The 24,158-nt window shown below is 42.7% G+C and overlaps 3 protein-coding genes across 5 annotated transcripts in view; 2 read left to right on the top strand and 1 right to left on the bottom strand.

The window, feature by feature from the left end:
• Positions 1–24,158, bottom strand: part of LOC134816912 (mucin-2-like) — a 765,431-nt gene that overhangs the window by 96,511 nt on the left and 644,762 nt on the right. Inside the window, exon 1 of one of the 3 annotated variants that reach the window (XM_063825933.1) lies at positions 216–230. The exons of 1 other annotated variant lie outside the window; for it this stretch is intronic. The gene's annotated coding sequence lies outside the window, so the exon portion shown is untranslated. Of the gene's footprint in view, positions 1–215; positions 231–24,158 lie in introns of those variants that run through there. One more of the 3 variants, XM_063825935.1, reaches the window with a different exon arrangement.
• Positions 1–24,158, top strand: part of LOC134816925 (arylsulfatase J-like) — an 89,052-nt gene that overhangs the window by 6,881 nt on the left and 58,013 nt on the right. The window lies entirely within an intron of this gene.
• Positions 1–24,158, top strand: part of LOC134816922 (cilia- and flagella-associated protein 206-like) — a 26,415-nt gene extending 2,257 nt beyond the window's left edge. Inside the window, exons 2-14 of the mRNA XM_063825972.1 lie at positions 344–478; positions 625–705; positions 1,834–1,922; positions 2,125–2,242; positions 2,573–2,736; positions 5,021–5,141; positions 6,002–6,124; positions 6,568–6,755; positions 6,894–7,060; positions 7,201–7,294; positions 11,409–11,574; positions 22,768–22,920; positions 23,738–24,158. Of these exons, the coding sequence (XP_063682042.1) occupies positions 344–478; positions 625–705; positions 1,834–1,922; positions 2,125–2,242; positions 2,573–2,736; positions 5,021–5,141; positions 6,002–6,124; positions 6,568–6,755; positions 6,894–7,060; positions 7,201–7,294; positions 11,409–11,574; positions 22,768–22,920; positions 23,738–23,908 (1,770 nt within the window). The 3' untranslated portion in view covers positions 23,909–24,158. The remainder of the gene's footprint in view (positions 1–343; positions 479–624; positions 706–1,833; positions 1,923–2,124; positions 2,243–2,572; positions 2,737–5,020; positions 5,142–6,001; positions 6,125–6,567; positions 6,756–6,893; positions 7,061–7,200; positions 7,295–11,408; positions 11,575–22,767; positions 22,921–23,737) is intronic.

Below are 24,158 nucleotides of genomic sequence, written 5' to 3'. Positions count from 1 at the left end.
TAGATAGTAGTAAGGAGGTTGGGCCAAAGACTGGATCAAAATCGAAAAAGTTTGAACCAACCGGAGAGGTTCCGACTTATGGGTCGGACTCCCTTTGTATATTTGGGAAGACGAGAAGAAGGAGATCTTCAGTTTCAGGTATTGAGGCGTTATCTGGTCTGAGTTTTCGTATTGTCTTATCTATCCCACTACTTGTTTGCGTACATGTCACATACCTCAAATTATTTGTTATATATAGTAGTGTTGAAAGTTATATAGTAGTGTTGAAAGCAGACAAGAGTTAATAACATTATTTGTCCTAATTATCTACTTTGTGTCAACGAAGGTAATTATCCTTTTTCAGGTTGTTTTAGACCCCGACAACCAGTTTAATGTTGAGCGAACTCTAACGAAGGACGATGTGCAGAAACTCATTAAAACATGTGTAGATCGACTTCTGATGAGCGCATCTCCAAGTCTCGATACCATCAAGATGCAGGTACCAGTATTTGTTAACTGTACATCCTAAATTAGTTGATTTGGTGTTTTATTTTTAATAAATTTGAACGTTTTCAACTTGTTGGGTTTTTAATTGATTGTATTGACTGTATTGATTGTATTGACTGACGTCGGATATTCAACCAGGTTTACTTTGACATGAACTACACTAACCGGAATGAATTCTTGGAAGAACACAAAAGAGTTCTGGAGTCCAGATTGCAACCGGTAAACGGAATACTTTTCGTTGGTTATTGTTATCAATATTCTATTTTCAAGTTTTAAATAATAATTGTCATTTATTCGCCAATTGAAACAGCTGTAACTTGTTATAGAATAACATATATATAATATCAATGGGAACAGCAAACTAAAAGAAGACAAATCGTCATTTTAAAATATCGCGACGTGCAGGTTTTGTTTAACAAGTGTTTCCAACCGCAATCCAAAAGATATGCCAGTTGAATCGGTTCGCTTTGTCCAGATCAATAGGATTTCTGTGATCTTCGAATCCTGTAACGGTCTCTCCCAGCAGATTGACAATAAACCCATTGTTGGTAAGCTCAAACGGAGCACTCACTCCAATAATCTTGTCGTGGTGACCGTCCCCGGAGAGCGCTGTGGTGATGATCGGTGAGGAGGTGAATCTGCAGGCAGAGATATCAATTCTAGTCAGGATCTTCCCCTCTTTTTCAATATCTTCCCACTCAGTTTCCCCCTTTCCTGTATCTCCCACACATGTCTTGAAGCAAGAACTTTCCACTTCCTCTGCATCAGGTCCTAGCAGTACTCGTACTAAGCTGTCAGATTGAAGCTCCTGTAGAGACTGTATTTCTGATGTTAGTCCTTCAATCTGGTCCTTTACTCTCGCTGCTACTTTGCTCAGTCTGCGACAATATGCGCTGCTCACCAACAGTGACAACACGAGAAAATGAAGTGTAACCATGTCAATGTGTTAAAGAGGTCAAAAATAAACTGTAAATGTGATGGTTCGAAATTTTTCTGGTCTTAAATAGTCACCTCTTGAAATTCCTGCTGATATAAATTCGTCTTGAGAAATCTCTTAATGTTCTTCAGTAACCTGACTTAAACCTGTACCCATTTCTGATTAACCAGATTATCTTTTAGTGATATCCTGCGCAGACTTCAATGAGTTATAATAACCTATCGTAATATCGGTTAGGTCTAACCGGGCTGTAGTCCTGTACGTTTAGGTGGGCTGAGGACCTCGTTCTATGTGATCTAAAATATGGCTAGCATTGATGATTGCTAATGGTAATTTCCATAATATTGAGGGCAGGACCCCAAAACATTATTAGCTATTAACAATTATCTCAAAATATATATTTTCTCCAGGTGATGAGAGAGATAACAGACAGCCGAGCTAGGACGAGAGAGGAACTGGAGGGACTCTACCGCAAAATTGTCAGCTGTGTTCTTCTCAGGTGGGTCCTGGTAACTTAAACTATTGATTAGACATTTTAATGGTTTAGGGGTAATGAGTAAACATTTAATTTAATCCTTACAGTTTACACTGAGGCTCCATCCATTGCGCAGTATTCCAGACAGACACTGTGTTCAGTACAGTGAGGTACACGAGTAAGTCTTGATAATTCTATAACTTTACTAACTACTACTAAACCTCAGGTCAGGGCTAGGTTCCCCCACTGATATATCAGTAGTGAGAGAAGCAACTGCAGCTCTCCAGAGCGTGTTCCCTCAAACCGAGCTGGGCACGTTCATGTCTCTTACCAAGCGAGACAAGGTATGCATTGCAATTTATGGCCCAATTTATTTTGTATAGAAGCGTTTGCGGTTCAGCAAATAAGAACACTCGTATTACTGTACAGAAGAAAAAGTCGTTCTTTAAAGTTAACTACAGCTACATAATATATCAAAATATCTATGCCTAAGATTTTTCAACACCCATATATATTCCTGATTAATATTCGAGTATTGCATCAGTCTACAAATAATACATAATTTCAATATGATATATGACAAAAAAATCTAAAATCATTAATAAATACCGTCACTAAATAACTCAAAACGAGCATAAAATAGTTGTTGATCGTAATTCGTAATCTGTTCTCAGGAGCGCCAGCTACGTGAACTAACTCAGATAGTGACAGGTATCCGGTTATTTAACAAGGAATGTGGTAAAGGTGGAGAGGGTATTGACAACCTGCCCTCCATCCTCAACGAAGCAATCCCTTCCGCTACCATGAACATTGAGAACGAACTGAATAGTACCCGACTGTAAGTTGTTAGGTGGGGGAGGGTATTGCGGATAGAAGGACAATTTTCCTGAATTTACGAAATTGCTTTGCGCCATAAGACAAATGCGCCCATTAAAAAAATAATCTATTTTAATACTTAAATTGGGCATTATCTCCTAAAATAGCTTTTATAAAAGCCTCTCTATGTTACACACACCTGGTGTAGTTCCCCTGATGCAGTGCTAGTAGTTTTATCTGTCACATCCTCTAGTCTATTACCCAAGTCTATAACCAGACCCACTGAAGAAGGTGAGGTTAGTCCTAACTGGTGATCGTTGTAACCATTAATAGGTATAACCGGGACCACCCTGTTGCTCACTATCGTAGCTGAGCTGTCCAGTTGTCGGAAGTCTAGCTTACAAATCCAGATATCCTTGATAGACTGTCTAAACCGGGGCATGCGGAATAAATATACTATTGGATTTACCAAAGCGTTCAGAGCTACTGATATGATATAGGTGAAGAGCCATGCGTACGCGTGGACAAACCTGTTGTTTCCGTCTGGGTTCAGGAAGTCTTTGTGGCTTGAACTGAATACTATTACGGCTAGTCTAATGTAGTTTATGAAGACAGGAATGTTGAAGACTATGTAGATGATTGTTAGGAGCAGTATAGTTGTTGTTGCTCTGTGTTTACTGTTCCGTTTCTTTCCCCGAGTCCTACTGGAGACCTCCTCCTGGCATGCAGACACAGAACTCCGGACTATATACACGGACATTACACAGCTCACTGCTACAGGGATTATGGGGAACGCTAGTAGCACCACCCCGGCAATAATATCCCACTGTGCGAACCAAGGGTTTGTAAAGTGGTTGTAGGGGTAGCCATCCTTAGCTTCGTATCTGTAACGTCCCAGATTTGCTGCCAGTCCTACAATGAATCTGATCACGAGGAACGCGAAATACCCGATCAGCACGGCTAAAACCCGTCGGGTTTTTATAACAATGAGGGGTTTAACGAGCGAAACCGTTCTGAGAACCGTCAACATGAACACGAGAAACACAGAATAATAAGGCTGAATCTCCCAAAGCAAGCCCCACATATTACACGCTGTAAAACTCCCAAACATGCCCGGACTCCTACCGGAAAACATGGTGATCGCTACCGGGGTTATCAGCACACACGTGACGGTGTCCGTGAGAGTGATAGTCACGTACAGGAGTGTGGGTGTGTCACGTACACGTTTCTTGGAGAAGTAGATGAGGGCGGTGAGGTTGCTAGGAGTGCCGATAAGGAGGCAGGTTAGACAGAGGGCTCCGAGAAAGTGGTCTACTGAGGGCAAGTGCCAGATTCCTGCGCTATCTTTCCAGCTCATTCTAATTGGGAGATTGTGTTAGGTATTTTCAAGGTAAAGTTACGGGGTTTTTGAAAAATTCCAAAACGCTTAGATTACGTATAAATGTAGATCTCGAGTGAAATCTAATGTGACGAATCCCAGGAACAGAATGGTAAAATTATTAAAAGAAAACCCGTTTTCTCGCTGACGGAAATGCATAATGTTTCCTAAAAGTGAGTAGACGAATGATTAAAGGGCCATCCTTGGCCAAGTTATGAGCTAACAGCCTCATATAATAAGTTCACAAGTTCGTCTCGTAAAAATGATATTGTTGTGCACTTCAGCCGCTAAGGATTCAGCAGCATTTCTGGTAATTGTCGTACTCAGGTGCAGCGATTAAATGATCAAATGTCTGGTGCAGTAATGCAGCTGATCAATGAGAATGGAGTACTCCCGGCGACAAATAGATAAAGCTAGATTACCAGTATCACCTGCTGCATTTGATAGCACTTAAGGGGGATAATCTATTAACCTATGCACAATTTGTCCCGCGGTACTAGTAATGTCACGTGACCTCTTAAAATCAAGAGAAAAAGTGGCCGGACTCAGACTGACGGATTACCCAACCGTGCTTTTAGATCACATTTTCTGTGGCTGCGTTCAAATTTTGCTAATGGTAAGCTAATTTGACTCTACACATATTGAGCATGAGCTACGGTTTTATGACAAACTGCTCCTTGCTGTTAAATTGGGCACTATCTCTTCAACAGAATGAATCACGCGTTTTTAATCTGCAAATATTAAATCTAACATAGATTTCATCATCAAATGAAATCTCAATGTTATGAACTTAATCCGTTTGAATGACAAAAAGGCACATTTCAAATTATTGTATAAAAGGGAAGCGCTTCTACAACTGAGCATAGATTTATAAGTTCTCAAAATTAAACAAGGTTTCATAAATTATTAACGCCATGTTCCACATCAGGTTCATATCACGGTACACGGCGCTGATCGAACGACAGAATGCGGAGCTGCTGGAGGAACCTGAACCAGATATGCTGCGTCAAGCTGTTATCAATTGTAGACAACACGAGGCGTTTTTAAAGGTGAGATCAAATACCGAGCACAGAGTTTCCAGTGCATAGTGAATGTTGCAGAGTTTCCAGTGCATAGTGAATGTTGCAGTGTTTCCAGTGCATAGTGAATGTTGCAGAGTTTCCAGTGCATAGTGAATGTTGCAGTGTTTCCAGTGCCGAGTACCGAGTTGAATGGTTTGACTTGTTTTTTGGGATTTGAGTGTCGTTTAGGAGCAGTTTCATGTAGGAATTTCGCGTGTGAGCAATGTACTGTGTTTTACACGAAGGTGTGATAGTGCAGTTAAAGTAAAATACAAAGGACGAAGGAGTGGCGTATACTGATTAAATACTGATGTAACATACACTGATTAAACATTAAAGTAAATACCAAACTAAAGAAAAACGTCGTACTTCCAATCTGAAGTACGATAAACATTGGTCGAGAGATAACATTGTGTGCAGCTGGTGCAGCAAATATGGGTGCGGATAGGTACATGATATCACAAGATATGACACCTGTGACTTGACGAGTTGACGTCACCTTTAAAGGAAAGTGAGGGAATAATGAACAAACCGCATGTCTGCTTAATTAGTGGATTACGTTATGCAACTTGATAAAAACGGTCCGGGTATAAAATAACCGGATGATTTGTGAACGGGGTCATTGTTTAGTCATTGGCTTAATTATAACCTGAATTTGCTAATGCTGAGGGTAATCCCTGAATTGGTTTACAGAAGCCTCCCAATTAAAGTGCATCACCCGGAAGATAATGAATTGACGAGACCCCACCAACGGAAAACATCCCAAACATCTGAAATATAATATGAGATAATATTGTTGAATATGCGAATATCAAAGGAATCGAACTTAACAGTAACCTATGTGCTAGGTGCTGCTGAACGATGTTGTTGTGGCAACAGATCAAGTGAACACGTTGGAGAGGGATTTGAGGTCGGTGCTGATTCAGCTGCAGAACACTATTCAGAGCAAAACGGCTGTCCCAACTAACCAGGTATTGTACTCATACAAAATTTAGAATATTCACTAAATCGTTATAATATATAGTTAAAAAATCCGACGCCCCCCCAACTATACCAAATCAATAAACAATCATTTTCAACCTGCCTAAGCATGTCTATTGTCTATGACCCCCGATCCCAACCCGAACCCCGACTGAAAGACAAATTCGTGGGGCATGACGAAATCAAAAATAAGAAATATGTAGGAATAGCTGGATAGGAATGTCTAGTGAAAGGATTTGGATACGAGTAACAGCCAAAATTGGCGACAACAATGAGAGATAAGGTGATATTTTTGGGAATTATGGGCATTGGGTTGTTAGGGCTAGGCTATCATATCCATGAAGGGAAGATAATTACTAAATTTATTCCCCCGATATTTCATATCTTATGTACCCTAACCTCCTCCCACTCCCTGACATGAATGGTTTATCAGGTATACCCTAAGTTCATCTCGCTGGCTAAGATATGGACTGGGTTCCAGGACGAGATGGTCCTTCTCTCCGTTATCAGCAACATCCAGGCCAACTTGGAGCCCTTCACTCGGTCTCACAAGGAAGTGTTGCCAGATAGTATCTTACAACCCCTCCTCACGGGCCTTATCTTGAGGAGTGACGAGGAGAGGTGAGGGGTCGTCTTCAAAAACATGGAAATTAGATTTCCGTGAAATCTGTTGAAGCAAAAGTAGAAAAATTGTATATTTGAGAGCGGATTTAGCTGAAACTAAAGCGCTTTCATTTTTCAACTCAATTCCTTATTCAGGATAACTGAAACCAGTGGTCTGGAGGGTCGGGTGGAACACGCACCTCACTTTAAAAACTTGGAATTCCTGTTTCCGGAAACAACCCGGAACTTCAGTCAGCTACCACTTCAGTACAAGGGCTTCTGCGGGTTTAGCATCGCCGTCCACGACAGACTTCTATTACCAGGTAAATGGGCTATATTGATAGTTCCCTCGGTTAGCAATCAGCTGGCATGCTATGCTTAAATAATTTTATCCGAATTGCAGTGGTATTTTTTTCTAGTGTTAATTTAAAAACTATTGGTGTAACAACGATACACTTTTCAGGTAATCCTCTTATTGGGGTACTGAGGTACAAGGATCACTTCTTCTGTTTTACTTCTAAAGAAGCAGCTGTCAAGTTTGCTGCTGACCCAGACCGGTGAGTGAAAGTTAGAGTGAAACAGTCGCAACACAAGACACCTTTACATTACAGAATGTAATCAATCATTTAAGAAAACGCTGCTGATAAAACTTTTTTGTTTTCCAAATTAATCAAAAGCATCTGTATGATAAGTTAAAACTTAATTAAATGGCCTATTTTCGAATGTATGCTGATACGGCTGCACTAGAACTTAATGTTTTGATGTACAATATATTCGATAACATGAGCCCGAAATAAGGCGTGCCAAAACTTAATAACTATAAATATGGGGGGGGGGGGGGTCCAACCCGATGTCCGATATGAGGGTTGATGAGGCCAAAATCGGAATCGGAAAAATCGGAAAAATCGGAAAATTGAGAAATTTTAGAGAATCGATCTCTAAAACCTCTCAGAAGTGAGGAAGTGATAAAAAACCCCTAAATATGCTATATTGTTATGAGAAAACGAACTAATTGGACATTCCAATAGTATGTTTTATGTGTTTTTCCACTGCAGGGGCTAGTATGCTCACTACTAGTTGGAGTTGTCATGTACTCCCAGACCCGAGTGCTTTGGCCTCTTGACTTGAGATTGATTGTTTCTGCTCATTAATTTTATCCCTGTTACTTGTTATTATGTATAAGTACAACACTAGGGTTATATTTTGTAGTCCGGTCTTTAAACATACCATAATATCACTAGTACACTGCACCTTAAATGTATAGTCAAGTACATTTGTATCGTAACACATGCTTGGCTGGGGGATCATGTTTTGTGTCCGTTCGGTACCCTGTATTTTCAAAACGGACAAAAAGTAGGGCGGACAAAAACAGACAAAACATTTAGATGTCCTCCTCCTCCTAAGTCTTCCTTCTCCTGAGTCCTTCTCCTCCTCAGTCCTCTTCAGTCCTCTTCCTGACTCCTCGTCCTCGTCCTCGTCCTTCTCCTCAGTCCTCCTCACCCTCCTCCTCAATCCCCTTCTCCTCCTCAGTCCTACTCCCAGTCCTCCTCCTTCTCCTTCTCCTTCTCCTCCTCCTCATCCTCTGCATTTCTCCTCCTGATCCTCCTTCTCCTCCCCATCAGTTCTCCTTAGTCCTCCTCATAGTCGTCCTCCTCCTCCTGAGTCCTTCTCATCCTCCTCCACCTCCTGAGTCCACCTCCTGAGTCCTCCTCCTCAGTCCTCATCCTCCTCCTCAGTCATCATCCTCTTCCTCCTGAGTCCTCCCCAGTCCTCCTCCTCTTTCTCCTCCTCATCCTCCTCCTCCTTCTCCTCCTCATCAGTCCTCATCCTCTGTCCTCCTCATAATCGTCCTCGTCCTCATCCTCGTCCTTAGTCCTCCTCCTCCTTATCCTCCTCCTCAGTCCTCCCCCAGTCCTAATCCTCCTCCTTCTCCTCCTCCTCCTACTCCTCCTCCTCCTTCTCCTCTTTCTTCTCCTCCTAATCATTCCTCCTCCTCAGTCGTCCTCCGCCTCCTCCTCGTCCTTAGTCCTCGTCCTCTTCAGTATTCCTCCTCAGTCCTCATCCTCCTCCTCCTCCTCAGTCCTCCTCCTCATCCTCCTCCTTCTCCTCTTCCTTCTCCTCCTAATCAGTCCTCCTCCTCAGTCGTCCTCCTCCTCTTCATTAGCCCTTGTCCTCATCCTCCTAGTCCTCGTCCTTAGTCCTCGTCCTCATCCTCCTCAGTCTTCCTCCTCAGTCATCATCAGTCTCATCGTCCTCATCCTCCTCATCCTCCTCCCCAAGTCCTCCTCTTCCTCAGTCCTCCCCCAGTCCTCCTTCTCATCCTCCTCATCCTCTTCAGTCGTCATCTTGTTCCTCCTCAGTCCTCCTCTTCCTCCTACTCGTCAGTCCTCCTCCTCCTCCTTCTCCTCAGTCCTCCTCCTCCTCCGCAGTCCTTCTCCTCCTCGTCAGTCCTCCTCGTCAGTCCTCCTCCTCGCCAGTCCTCCTTCTCCTTCTTCTCCTCCTACTCCTAAGTCCTCCTCCTCCTCCTCAGTCCTCCTCCTCCCTCTCATCCTTTTCCTCCTTCTCCTCCTTCTCCTCCTACTCCTAAGTCATCCTCCTGCTCCTCAGTCCTCCCCCAGTCCTCCTCCTCATCAGTCCTCCCCCAGTCCTCCTTCTCCTCCTCCTCATCCTCAGTCCTCCTCCTCATCATCCTCCTTAGTCCTCCTCCTCCTCAGTCCTCCCTAAGTCCTCCTCTTCCTCAGTCCTCCCTAGTCCTCCTTCTCCTCCTCCTCATCCTCAGTCCTCCTCCTCAGTCCTCCTCGTCCTTAGTCCTCCCCCAGTCCTCCTTCTCCTCATCCTCAGTCCTCCTCCTCAGTCCTCGTCCTTCTCCTTTTTAACAGTCCTCCTCCTCAGTCTTCCTCCTCGTCCTCGCTCTCGTCCTCCTCCTTCTCGTCTTCCTCCACACCAATCCTGCTCCTCTTCCTCAGTCCTCCCTCTCCTCTTCAGTCCTCCTCCTCCTCAGGCCTCCTCGGTCCTCCTCTTTCTCCTCAGTCTTCCTCCTTTTCCTCCTCCTCCTCATTTCTCTTCCTCATCCTCCTCCTCCTTCTTCTCTTCCTTCTCCTCCTAATCAGTCCTCCTCCTAATCAGTCCTCCTCCTAATCAGTCCTCCTCCTCAGTCGTCCTCCTCCTCGTCCTTAGTCCTCGTCCTCATCGTCCTTAGTCCTCGTCCTCATCCTCCTAGTCCTCGTCCTCATCCTCCTAGTGCTCGTCCTGGTCCTCCTCAGTCTTCCTCCTCTGTCCTCCTCAGTCCTCCTTCTCCTCAGTCCTCCTCCTCCTCCTCATTAGTTTACACAATTTATTGTTACTAAAATGTTTTTAAACGCATTTGAGTCTGTAACATATTGACATGTTACTGTTACTGACTCAAAATGTGCCCGAGAATTTTTTTGTTTAACAGAGTTTTACTCTCCAGTACTATGGAAAAGTTGTTACATGATAAATAAAGATTTTGATAAATAAAGTGATTTTCATCCCTTTTAATGTTATTGAAAATTGTGTAGACTATTCTTTGTATCTAACTGAGGATTGGAAGTTTGAGAAAGGACCATAGTCATTAACCGTGCTACCCATTTCTGCAGATAGCCTGTTACAAATTGTGGAGACAATTTAAATCAAAAGTTACTAAAGCGTTCGCTATTTGTTACGATTGTTATTACCAACCGTACCTCTTTCAATTGTGGACCGGGGTGGATGTTTCTGTCAAACAAGAGTTGGTACGACATTGTGTTGTTTTTCGGACGAAACGATTCTTGTTTGGAACAAGATACCGTTTTGGGGTTCTGGGACCACCACCAATCGATTTCTTGTCATATTTAAGTACAGAAATAGCTACCTATATCGCCTAGAAACCTCAGAGGGAAGATTTAAATTTTCCCGATTTTTCCGATATGAGGGTTGATAAGGCCAAAATCGGGATCGGAATGATCGGAATTGATCGGGTTGGACCCCCCCCAAATATCACGTTCGGTTGAACCAAAAATAAAAAGGATGTTTCACCGTCTGCGATTACGAATACTTGGCGGAGCTCCAAAAAGAGGAATATGCCGTATGACCCGTGGCCTTTCACGCATTACGGTTTTATGTTAGAAATAATTCAAAAACTCATGGTTATAAGGTCACTCATTTATGAGGTGTTTATGAGATGTCTCAAATATTTGTTAGTAGTTACATTCCTGATTACGATATCTAGAAGGTGCTAGGTTAAAATGCCTATCATAAAAACTGTACCGGAAACATACATTTTATACAACATTAAACAATGCCAAATCTGGTGATAATTATAAATTATTCCTATCTTAATTTAGCCCCAAACATGAAGAGAGCTTTATACAACTCGATGGGGGAACTTTAAGAATGGGGGAACTATTATAAACTATTATAAACTATTATAAACTATTATAAACTATTATAAACTATTATAAACTTAATCGTGCGCACCTTATGGTTTTTGTCCGTTTATAATACTGATATTCTATGTCTTTATGTGCAGTTTTACACCGACCACCGTTTAAGAGCCGCTTACCACCATTTTACGACTGCTTAAAACGCCGTTTAAGAACCGAATGTTCACCAGGTGTAGATCTAACTGATAAACTTTAGGTCTTTCTGACTGAAAATGACTGTTTTATACAGGTACATAGCGCACATAGCAGAAGCAGCTAAGCGGTCCCCAGAGTTGATCCAGCTGCTGGAACTTCACATGCAGTTCAGTACGATTACTCCGTACGGTAAAAGTGCAGAACCGGGTCACATGATAGAGAAACCTCTGACAAAAAGAGACTCTGGCATTCAGACCGAGGTAGGTACCTCAAGATTGAAGCGGGCTGGATTGTGAATAATAGACAATTTCAATCACGATAAAACGTTATTTATAGAATACGTATTGGCAGTGGGGATTCGGGGAAGAGCGTGAGTTAAGCAATTTCATCACGGACTTCACGTGCCTTAGCAAGTTCAATTGAATTGAAAACTAATATAATCACGAGGAGGACAAATGAAACTCAGATTTACTCATTGTTTTATTTGTCCTTCGCAAATTAGTTGCCAACGTAAAGTCAGTAATGAAAATTGCTCCAAAAATTGCACAAAAATTGTTGAAACTGCAACTGGTCATTGGTCATTGAAATGCGTTTAAAGTGGTCAAAAACAACTATTATATATATATGGATTATGGGTCATCGATATCTTTCCAACTTGCAAGAGATGTACTGGGAAAATGTTATCATTAATATTACTAACAATTAATGGTACTACTATACCATATTATTATGATGACAGATAGACCAGAAGCTCATCTATGGAAAGATAGTAAAGAATTGCCAGCATAGGTTCGGCAGATGGTATTCGTTATCCTGGATATGGACACGTTTTTTTTTAAGTGTGGTGAAAATGACTTTGAGTGCCATGACACTTTTGACAATGAAAGTGAAATGACTAGTAACTAGAAAGTGTTGCACAGATATGCCTTCAATCTTAACTGCCCCTGTAAGGAAAATCCATTACTTAGTTAATATGTCATAATATAGTACCAAGGCAGTGCCAGTTTTCAGCATTTTGGACTATAATGTTGAAAACGCCCATAAAAAACTGAATTTTGCGACTTTTCTGTTCAAAATTCAGATTATGTCTCAAAATTATTCAAAGAATATTTGGATTTTGGTAGGAATACTTGAACTGTGCTCAAAATAAGCAAACAGTCATTTGTTTGGTAAAATTTCTAGTTTGGTTGAAGGGGTTGTACAAGGCCCATACTTTTGATCAGCTTGTGAATGAACTGTAACAACTTTCAAGAAACGTTGGTCTGTAATAATGTAACCTAGGAAAAACCTATTGTGTGCCTGTATTCAGTAAAAATTCACTCACAAAATTACAATTGATTTTTTTTACATTGCAGTAGCTAGACAGCAACAAATTAGAACGTTTTTCAATCATACTGTCGAGAATAAGTCTGCTCAACAGCATTCTGTTCGAAAATAAAATTAAGAGTGTGTCAGTTTTCAGTAAAAAGTCATTTTTAGGTCAAATTCATCACGATTAAAAATTCAAAAGAAATGACTCTTTGCTGAATATTGGCACTATACAGTTGATGTCTGACAGTATAGGCAGGTTCATCAAGATGATTCTTTACAAAATCTAACGATATTGTGTGTTCTAATTCAACAAAAAGTCATTTTATAAATAATATTTTTAGCTTAAAATCTTCATAGAAATGACTTTTTGCTGACTATTGGCACGATAAAGTAGATTACTGACAACAATATTATGTTCATCATGGAAATTAGGTACATACTATTGATTTTTGAAGTTCATTGTGTTATTTTTAAGTTAGTTATAGCAGGTTATCACAACACTGCTTACAAAGCAAACATTTTATGTGATTTACCATTGGTATATGCCTAGAAAAAGAAGTCATTTTAAGCTGAATAATGGCACACAGTGCAACAAAATTGTGCCACATTAAACAAAAAAAGGCACACCGCTCCCTCAAACAATATTTTAAACTAAATGAGTGCCATTTAGCAGTAAGAATGACTATTTCTGTCAAATAAGTCATTTTTACTGATTTTCAGGACACATATGCTGTTCAAATTATCAGGATATAACTTAACTAAGATTCGTATCTGAAACATAAACAATCCGGTGGTTTGAGATGATTAATAATGCTGATATTGACTCACAATAGTTGGTAATTCCCACGTTGGCTGCAGCAGTCACTACAGCTGATTAGTGGCACTCTAATATTATTATCTGTTTTGACCCCTTTATGAACACATTACTTTCCGAAATAGATGCTTAAACTAACACTAGTACACCCATGGATCAAGAAATAGACAATTTTTGTCTTTTTACATCATTTATCTATATGACTGATATGCTGAATTTGGGCACTCGGGACATAATTGAGTGTAAGCAGTACAGAGTTCAGGCCTTATTTTAACTGATTGATGGCACCTTCAATCTAAAAGTCAATATGGTGACTGAACAAGAGAACTGAAATTTCGATAATTATTTCATCAATTAGAAAAAATTAAATTTCAAGCTGATACATGTGTGACTTTTTGCTGATGGCTGGCACATAGACATGTAGGAATTAGTTTAAAGACACAACCAATCATTATCTTATCCAGAAATAAACACAGTTATGCCTTGATCTTTTTAATATTTTGACAAGAACCATCAATAGAGCAGTCGTATTCAGATATAAAGGGGGGGGGTGACATGTCTCCAATGTCTCCCGCACCTTATCTTTTCGAAAAAGACAAAGACATTGGAGACATTGGAGACATTGGAGACATTGGAGACACAGCTTTTGGAGACATTGGAGACATTGGGGACATTGGGGACATTAGGGACATTAGAGACACAGCTTTTGGAGACATTGGGGACATTGGGGACATTGGGGACATTGGAGACATTGGGGACATTAGGGACATAAAATGGATATTAGGGGCATTGGAGACATTGGAGACACAGCTTTTGGAGACTCCTCCTCCTCCTCCTCCTCCTCCTCCTCCTCCTCCTCCTCCTCAGTCCTCCTCAGTCGTTCTCCTCCTCCTCCTGAGTCCTCCACCTGGGACCTGGGTCCTCCTCCTGGGTCCTCCTCCTGGGTCCTCCTCCTGGGTCCTCCTCCGGACCTCCTGGGTCCTCCTCCTGGGTCCCTCCTCCTCCTCCTCTTCATCCTCCTCCTCTTCCTCCTCAATCATCAGTCCTCCTCAATCCTCCTCCTCATCCTTCTCGTCAGTCCTCCTCCTCCTCAGTCCTCCCCAAGTCCACCTCCTCCTCAGTCCTCCTCCTCCTCCTCAGTCCTCATCCTCAGTCCTCCTCTTCAGTCCTCCTCCTCCTGGGTCCTCTTCATCCTCCTCCTCTTCCTCCTCAGTCCTCAGTCCTCCTCCTCATCCTTCTCGTCAGTCCTCCTCCTCAGTCCTCCCCAGTCCTCCTCCTCCTATTTAGTCCTCCTCCTCAGTTCTCCTCAGTCCTCTTCCTTTTCAGTCCTCCTGAGTCCTCCTCCTCCTCTTCCTCCTGAGTCCTCCTCCTGGGTCCTCATCCTCCTAGGTCTTCCTCCTTCTTCTCCTCCTCAGTCCTTCTCATCCTGCTCCTCCTCCTCAGTCATCCTCTTCATTACTCCTCAGTCCTCCTCCTTCTCAGTCTTCCTCAGTCCTCTTCCTGAGTTCTCCTCCTCCTGAGTCCTCCTCCTGGGTCCTCCTCCTCCTAGGTCCTCCTCCTTCTCCTCCTCAGTCCTACTCCTTCTCCTCAGTCCTCTTCCTCCTCCTCCTCCCTCTCAGTCATCCTCCTCAGTCATCCTATTCAGTCATCCTCCTCAGTACTCCTCAGTCCTCCTCCTTCTCTGTCCTCCTCAGTCCTCTTCCTGAGTCCTCCTCCTAGGTCTTCCTCCTCTTCATCCTCCTCAGTCCTCAGTCCTCCTCCTCAGTCCTCCTCCTCATCCTTCTCGTCAGTCTTCTTCATCCTCAGTCCTCCCCCAGTCCCCCTCCTCCTCCTCCTATTCAGTCCTCCTCCTCAGTTCTCCTCAGTCCTCTTCCTTTTCAGTCCTCCTGAGTCCTCCTCCTCCTCTTCCTCCTGAGTCCTCCTCCTGGGTCCTCATCCTCCTAGGTCTTCCTCCTTCTTCTCCTCCTCAGTCCTTCTCATCCTGCTCCTCCTCCTCAGTCATCCTCTTCAGTACTCCTCAGTCCTCCTCCTTCTCAGTCTTCCTCAGTCCTCTTCCTGAGTTCTCCTCCTCCTGAGTCCTCCTTCTGGGTCCTCCTCCTCCTAGGTCCTCCTCCTTCTCCTCCTCAGTCCTACTCCTCCTCCTCAGTCCTCTTCCTCCTCCTCCTCCCTCTCAGTCATCCTCCTCAGCCATTCTCCTCAGCCATCCTCATCAGTCCTCCTCAGTCCTCATCCTCCTCCTCAGTCCTCCTCCTCCTGGGTCTTCCTCCTCTTCATCCTCCTTAGTCCTCCTCCTCATCCTTCTCGTCAGTCTTCTTCATCCTCAGTCCTCCCCAGTCCCCCTCCTCCTCCTCCTCCTATTCAGTCCTCCTCCTCCTCAGTCCTCTTCCTTTTCAGTCCTCCTGAGTCCTCCTCCTCCTCTTCCTCCTGAGTCCTCCTCCTGTGTCCTCATCCTCCTAGGTCCTCCTCCTTCTCCTTCTCCTCAGTCCTTCTTCTCCTCCTCCTCCCTCTCAGTCATCCTCCTCAGTCATCCTATTCAGTCATCCTCCTCAGTACTCCTCAGTCCTCCTCCTTCTATGTCTTCCTCAGTCCTCTTCCTGAGTCCTCCTCCTAGGTCTTCCTCCTCTTCATCCTCCTCAGTCCTCAGTCCTCCTCCCCAGTCCTCCTCCTCATCCTTCTCGTCAGTCTTCTTCATCCTCAGTCCTCCCCCAGTCCCCCTCCTCCTCCTCCTATTCAGTCCTCCTCCTCAGTTCTCCTCAGTCCTCTTCCTTTTCAGTCCTCCTGAGTCCTCCTCCTCCTCTTCCTCCTGAGTCCTCCTCCTGGGTCCTCATCCTCCTAGGTCTTCCTCCTTCTTCTCCTCCTCAGTCCTTCTCATCCTGCTCCTCCTCCTCAGTCATCCTCTTCATTACTCCTCAGTCCTCCTCCTTCTCAGTCTTCCTCAGTCCTCTTCCTGAGTTCTCTTCCTCCTGAGTCCTCCTCCTGGGTCCTCATCCTCCTAGGTCTTCCTCCTTCTCCTTCTCCTCAGTCCTTCTTCTCCTCCTCCTCCCTATCAGTCATCCTCCTCAGTCATCCTCCTCAGCCATCCTCCTCAGTACTCCTCAGTTTTCCTCCTTCTCTGTCCTCCTCAGTCCTCTTCCTGAGTCCTCCTCCTCCTCCTGGGTCCTCCTCCTCTTGGGTCCTCCTCCTCCTAGGTCCTCCTCCTTCTCCTCCTCAGTCCTACTCCTTCTCCTCAGTCCTCTTCCTCCTCCTCCTCCCTCTCAGTCATCCTCCTCAGTCATCCTATTCAGTCATCCTCCTCAGTACTCCTCAGTCCTCCTCCTTCTCTGTCCTCCTCAGTCCTCTTCCTGAGTCCTCCTCCTAGGTCTTCCTCCTCTTCATCCTCCTCAGTCCTCAGTCCTCCTCCTCAGTCCTCCTCCTCATCCTTCTCGTCAGTCTTCTTCATCCTCAGTCCTCCCCCAGTCCCCCTCCTCCTCCTCCTATTCAGTCCTCCTCCTCAGTTCTCCTGAGTCCTCTTCCTTTTCAGTCCTCCTGAGTCCTCCTCCTCCTCTTCCTCCTGAGTCCTCCTCCTGGGTCCTCATCCTCCTAGGTCTTCCTCCTTCTTCTCCTCCTCAGTCCTTCTCATCCTGCTCCTCCTCCTCAGTCATCCTCTTCAGTACTCCTCAGTCCTCCTCCTTCTCAGTCTTCCTCAGTCCTCTTCCTGAGTTCTCCTCCTCCTGAGTCCTCCTTCTGGGTCCTCCTCCTCCTAGGTCCTCCTCCTTCTCCTCCTCAGTCCTACTCCTCCTCCTCAGTCCTCTTCCTCCTCCTCCTCCCTCTCAGTCATCCTCCTCAGCCATTCTCCTCAGCCATCCTCATCAGTCCTCCTCAGTCCTCATCCTCCTCCTCAGTCCTCCTCCTCCTGGGTCTTCCTCCTCTTCATCCTCCTTAGTCCTCCTCCTCATCCTTCTCGTCAGTCTTCTTCATCCTCAGTCCTCCCCAGTCCCCCTCCTCCTCCTCCTCCTATTCAGTCCTCCTCCTCCTCAGTCCTCTTCCTTTTCAGTCCTCCTGAGTCCTCCTCCTCCTCTTCCTCCTGAGTCCTCCTCCTGTGTCCTCATCCTCCTAGGTCCTCCTCCTTCTCCTTCTCCTCAGTCCTTCTTCTCCTCCTCCTCCCTCTCAGTCATCCTCCTCAGTCATCCTATTCAGTCATCCTCCTCAGTACTCCTCAGTCCTCCTCCTTCTATGTCTTCCTCAGTCCTCTTCCTGAGTCCTCCTCCTAGGTCTTCCTCCTCTTCATCCTCCTCAGTCCTCAGTCCTCCTCCTCAGTCCTCCTCCTCATCCTTCTCGTCAGTCTTCTTCATCCTCAGTCCTCCCCCAGTCCCCCTCCTCCTCCTCCTATTCAGTCCTCCTCCTCAGTTCTCCTCAGTCCTCTTCCTTTTCAGTCCTCCTGAGTCCTCCTCCTCCTCTTCCTCCTGAGTCCTCCTCCTGGGTCCTCATCCTCCTAGGTCTTCCTCCTTCTCCTTCTCCTCAGTCCTTCTTCTCCTCCTCCTCCCTATCAGTCATCCTCCTCAGTCATCCTCCTCAGCCATCCTCCTCAGTACTCCTCAGTTTTCCTCCTTCTCTGTCCTCCTCAGTCCTCTTCCTGAGTCCTCCTCCTCCTCCTGGGTCCTCCTCCTCTTGGGTCCTCCTCCTCCTAGGTCCTCCTCCTCAGTCATCCTCCTCAGCCATCCTCCTCAGCCATCCTCCACAGCCATCCTCCTCAGCCATCCTACTCAGCCATCCTCCTCAGTACTCCTCAGTCCTCCTCCTTCTCAGTCCTCCTCAGTCCTCTTCCTGAGTCCTCCTCCTGAGTCCTCATCCTCCTCCTTCTCCTCCTGAGTCCTCCTCCTGGGTCATCCTCCTCCTAGATCCTCCTCCTTCTCCAATCATACATCTACGTCTCCAGTGTCTCCAATGTCTCCAATGTCTCCAAAAGCTTTGTCTCCAATGTCTCCAATGTCTCCAATGTCCCCAATGTCTCCAATGTCTCCAAAAGCTGTGTCTCCAATGTCTCCAATGTCTCCAGGACATGTCTCTGCACCCTATCTTTTCAAAAAAGACAAAAGACATTGGAGACATTGGAGACATGTCACCCCCCCCCTATAAAAATGACTTCTTACTGAATTCTGTCACTTACTGGAATTGCTAATCATGACTAAAATGCTGAAAACAGTTACTCACTCCAATCTACTAGTGTAATGTGAACAATATTTGAGCAAAATATGGCGAAATCAATGGAATTAGTCAATTGGAGGTTAAAATGGTTTGCTGATTTTTGGCACTCAGTTTAATTGCTCATAAGTCATATTCTGCTTGAGCCTGGCACTTCGTTTTTTCAAATCGCAACTGCTGAATATTTTCACTTCATCTTATGTTCAAATTTATGGTTGTACTTTAAAAAGCATTGCGACTTTTTCCTCATTTTGTGAACTCTACTTTGAAAAAAGTGAAATCAGCAACTCACCACACTTAAAAAAAAACGTGTCCATATGGAGTTTAAATGGTCAGACCTGTAAATGCTAATATACGCTGTTGTGCGGAGTCCTGTAAATGCTAATATACGCTGTTGTGCGGAGAACATCCTTTGGTCCACTGATCAGTACATGAAATGATATATTTAAATTGGAGGCAGGGCTCAACCTCCTTGGTTTGACGCTGAGTCTCATCAGGCCTGCCTAGAAAAAGAAAGGCTACACAAAAGTTATAAAGAAACCACGGACCCTTCCTGCAAGGCTGAGAAGTACTTTAAGTTCTCTAAAAGCAGAAGCGATTTTAAGAAAATTGCCTCCAACAAGATGGCATCTAGCTTTGAGGACGAGGATGATTCGAATCTAATTACAAAGAAATTCTGGTCCTATGTAAAAGCAACATCTAAGAATACTCGCATACCTGAACAAATTCACCTAGAAGATGTACACAAAAGTGATCATTCTGACCAAGCAAACCTATTTAATACCTTTTTTCATCAACAGTTCTCATCGCCTAGTGATTATGATGTACATGTTGATAACACACTCACACAGGATGATATTGATTATGTATCTACCCTTTTCAGTTCGTCTAGGATAGTAGATATTCTCAAGAATTTGAATACTAGAAAAGCTATGGGACCGGATAAAATCCATGGTGAAGTTCTTAAAAAATGTGCCTTTACGTTAGCCCCAGCACTGGAGATTCTTTTCACAAAGTGCTATGTATCCGGCTTCCTACCTTCAAATTGGAAATATGCAATTGTTGTTCCAGTACACAAGAAAGGCTCCAAGAATGACATTAAGAATTATAGGCCAATATCTTTGACTAGCTTAGTTATGAAAGTCATGGAAAGAATTATTCGAGATGAACTTTTGAGTAGATGTTATGATAAAATTGATCCTCGTCAACATGGTTTCCTGCCTCACAAATCTTGTGCAACTCAGATGGTTGAATTCTGCGATAGCCTATCCCTCTCTCTTAACAAGAACATTAGATCTGATATTGTTTACTTCGATTTTGCCAAAGCATTCGATTCCGTTAACCACGACTTAATACTATACAAGCTAAAATTTTATTATAACATCGATGGAATGCTTCTCCAATTTATGAAAAGTTACCTCTCCGGACGTCAGCAATGTGTAGTTGTTAATGGGGCTATCTCTGCAACCCTACCGGTGTTGTCAGGTGTTCCTCAAGGGTCAATAATCGGACCAACACTTTTTGTTCTTTTCATAAATGATATATATTCTGGACTTTCTCAGGGCACTAATATCCTTTTATACGCTGATGATACTAAAATTTGGAGAGAGATATCCCAAGAGGAAGACCACCATATACTTCAAAGCGATATTAATTATCTCATGACATGGGCAAGAACTAATAAGATGAAGTTTCATCCTGATAAATGTAAGGTCTTAGCTATACTTAAGAGGTGGTCTCCCTTAGATGGCATTTTACCATTTACACGTTACACTTACTCTATGGGCCAAACTCTTCTTGATTATACAGATTCTGAAAAAGATTTAGGCATAATCATGACGTCTAATCTAAATTTTAATAGCCAGGCCGATGCTCTATATGGTAAAGCTAACCAAAAATTTGGCATGCTTAAGAGAAATTGTCATTTTATTAATGATCTGAACAAGAGAAGAGTCTTGTATCTTACTCTTGTACGCTCAATATTCGAACACTGTCCCATCATTTGGCGACCAGCGTCCAGTAGCACTATCAATAGGCTTGAAGGATTGCAGAAAAGGGCCCTCAAATGGATTCGTAATGATTACGGTGTAAGCTATAGTGTAGAGGAAATCTATAATGCCCATTGTAAACAGTTAAATATTCTGCCCCTAAAGTACAGGTTTGATTACCATGATCTCAAGTTCTTTCATTCCCTAGTGCATCAATACCACCCATGCACCACTCTGCCTCAGTACCTTACTTTCTTCTCCGGGTCAAGCCGACTGAGAAGCTCACATCTCGATCACTTATCAGTAATATCTTCAATTCCACCTGGCTCAGCTATACCTTACTCGGGATTATTACGACGGGTTTATTAACGACCGGTTAAAATATGGTTCAGGAAAAATATGGCGAAATTGCTCAAAACCCACCACATTTTCCCGGTCGCCATTTTACCGGTGTCCAACCTTTCAATTTTAGATTCAAAAATTTTGTCTCAGATGTAAATTTCCTTATTAGAGATAAGCAAGTTTAGAAATTTTCGCATTGCTAAAACTTGTGAAACAAGTCGAATTATCAATAATTGTTGAAAGTAGACAGAAATAATGACTCGTGGTTAATCAAACTAGATGGAAAATAATTTTTAACATTTGAAGCGTAACAACCAGATCGATATTAAGATAAAGGGAGAGCTGTTTAGTCTTCCAATAAGTTGTAATCATCTTCGTTATCTTCATCTGGATCATCCCTTTCATCAGTTTTAATTAATTCAAGTTTTAATTTAACTGTTACTTTTACTTTGAGTCCTATTTCATTATGTAGAGATAGTCAATACCTAAGAAATTAAAAATTGGCCTATTTAAATCAAATTTGACAATAAGGATATATGACACGAATTGGGCAAAAAGGTGAATTTTTTGCAATTTTAGCCAAATGAAGTCGAAAAACCTACAACAAGTGTCCCAATAGTCTTCTTTAGTGAATATAAGACAACGATTAAAATATGAGCACCCATACCCCTTGGGAACCCTAAAAGCTGAGTAGGCGGGTTTATTAACGACCGGTGAAAATGTGGTTCGGGAAAAATATGGCGAAATTACCCTAAACCCACCACTTTATCCCGGTCATAATAATCCCGAGTAAGGTATCTAAATCTTACTTTTATCGAGCTCATCTCACTTGGAACCGACTTCCTCTTTCCCTTCGAGAGATTATCAGACCAGGTGTGTTTAAAACAGAACTTATTAAACACATCTGGAAGGAACATGTTTGTACTGCATCTGTAGATATTGACCCTAGTTCAGATCCTGACAATTCTTTTTCTCCAGACTACGGGTAGTGTATTTCTCTATTATTTTTGTTTTAATTTTTTTTTTGAGGTACTCATCACGCATTTTTGCTTTATTCGGATACAATTTTGATTTAGTCTTTTATATTCAATTATTTAAATTTTATCGTTAAAACTTCATTCCATTAGAAATATTACAAATCAGCCAATTGTAATTGAGAATTTTTGGGTTGTGGCAATTATTCTTAAAAACCTAGAAATGCCTCCTAAGTTCACAGCTCATATTATTTGCCCATTTTTCTCCTTCTGCACTTGGGGCCCAATGTAATTGCTCGACTTTTCATCAGGTCTCTCGAGGCCTTTTGTTTGGTTATTTGGGTGTATTGGTGTCCCCTGATTGTTATCATCGCTGTACACTTGTCAAGGCATTTTTTGGTTTCTCTAGTCCATTTTTAGAAATTCTATACAACATTGATATTGTAATAAATTCTGATGATAATAATTGAAAGATTTCAATAAAAAAAAAAGTAGCAAAGTGGCTGTAGGTTGAAACATGCGCGTGCGGCCAGATGGTGTTGTAATTTCGGGGCTGTTATCATGTAAATAGTAATAATAATGAATTTTGTGGCAATTTACTGAAGATACAATAGATGATGCAGATGGATGATGCTAAATACCACTTATATATTAAAGTCGTATATCTTATCCACGTGATGTAACGTAAAACACTAATAAGTTTGTAGAGTGGTGGTTGTAAAATACCTATTTTACAGGCTCTTTTCTCAAAATATCTCTTCTAGATACTTTGCACCAAATGATTTAGATATTAATATCATATTTTGATAAATAATTATACCACCACTTTAAAATATCCGTCAGGTGCATCCAATAGAATCTAACATAGACCCGGACTACGAGTGGAATGAGTGGGAAATGAGGAGGAAGGCCATAAAGTTAGCTAATCTGAGAACAAGGATCACCCACAGTGTCCAGACTGACGGCAGCAACTTTAGGAGAAACAACGCTACACAGGTAAAACTACTATTAACAAAACAAGTATTTGATAAAACAATTATTTACCTTTACGGCACAATCTAACAATATCTTTGATAAAAAATCAATGGAGGATTTAGGATATTTCAAGTGCCGAAGGTCACTGCTTATCGTTTTTTTAAATCAGTAAACTTTCAAATTGTTACACAAATACATAATTTTATTTCAAAGAAAATTCGCCGAATGACCTTACATACCTTGACAAGTGACCGATTGTAACCAAAAATAGGGACACTGAAACACCAGTTGACCAGTAAACTGGTCATAGCAATTACATCGGGCCCTAGAAATAAGCCTATTTGTGTAGGTGACTGTTTACAGTGATGATACGACTAGCTGAACCCACAATAACCGCATGATGGACGAGGGATAATAAATTGTAGAGGAAAATACGATCGTCATGCGATGTTTACAAAAGTTACTGAGAATTAATGACTTTTGCATTCGTCCACGGTACATATCGCTCGACAAAATTATGTACGACATGTGGGTTATAATCTAAAATTAAGAAACAGCTGTGCTCTGAACAATCCGGCACCGACAGCTGTGTCTCAGACATATTCCTTTTCGGCCCCTGAATTGCATAGAAATTATAAAGTGCCTGCTGACAGCCTGGCAGCAACTTGGCAGCCTGGCAGGAACTTGGTAGGCTGCCAGGTTAGCAGATGTTTTCACACAGAGGCAGCTCACTATTTTACTTATGTCTAGATACGCGACCTCACTGAGGTCACCTCATACCGAACCAGTTATTTAGAAAAACCTAGGACTTACCACTTCAATTTCAACCCCCTCTCAGATATACCAACCAAAGACACAAGACACCCAAACTACACGAGTAAAGGGTACCAGTGTTCCCAAACCCAGCGTCTTTATTGCTGGTCTCAGAGGTTGTAAGTCGGAGACTACCGAGGCCTATAAAGTGGACTTAACTCTGGATGTGGACACTCACAATGACATATGTGATTAGGCCAATGTTGATGTTTACTTTTAGTTATCTCACCAAATAGGTTTTGATATTCAGATAAAATACAGAATGCCCCGTTATGAGACCACAGCCATTGCCGATAAAGCGGCATCATATTTTTAGAATCATTGATTGCCACATATGGGCCATTGAAAAATGTAAATATTGTACAGAATTTGTAGATTTAAAACATTTTTCTGAAAATAAAATTTCATTTGCTATATAATTTCCATGTTTGTAATTTACCCTGTGA

The sequence above is a fragment of the Bolinopsis microptera genome, chromosome 6 (genome assembly GCF_026151205.1).
Source record: "Bolinopsis microptera isolate Bmic1 chromosome 6, MBARI_Bmic_1.0, whole genome shotgun sequence".
Taxonomy (NCBI): Eukaryota; Metazoa; Ctenophora; class Tentaculata; order Lobata; family Bolinopsidae; genus Bolinopsis; species Bolinopsis microptera.
Note: the sequence above shows the minus strand (reverse complement) of the source record. Positions and strands in the feature narration are given on the sequence as shown.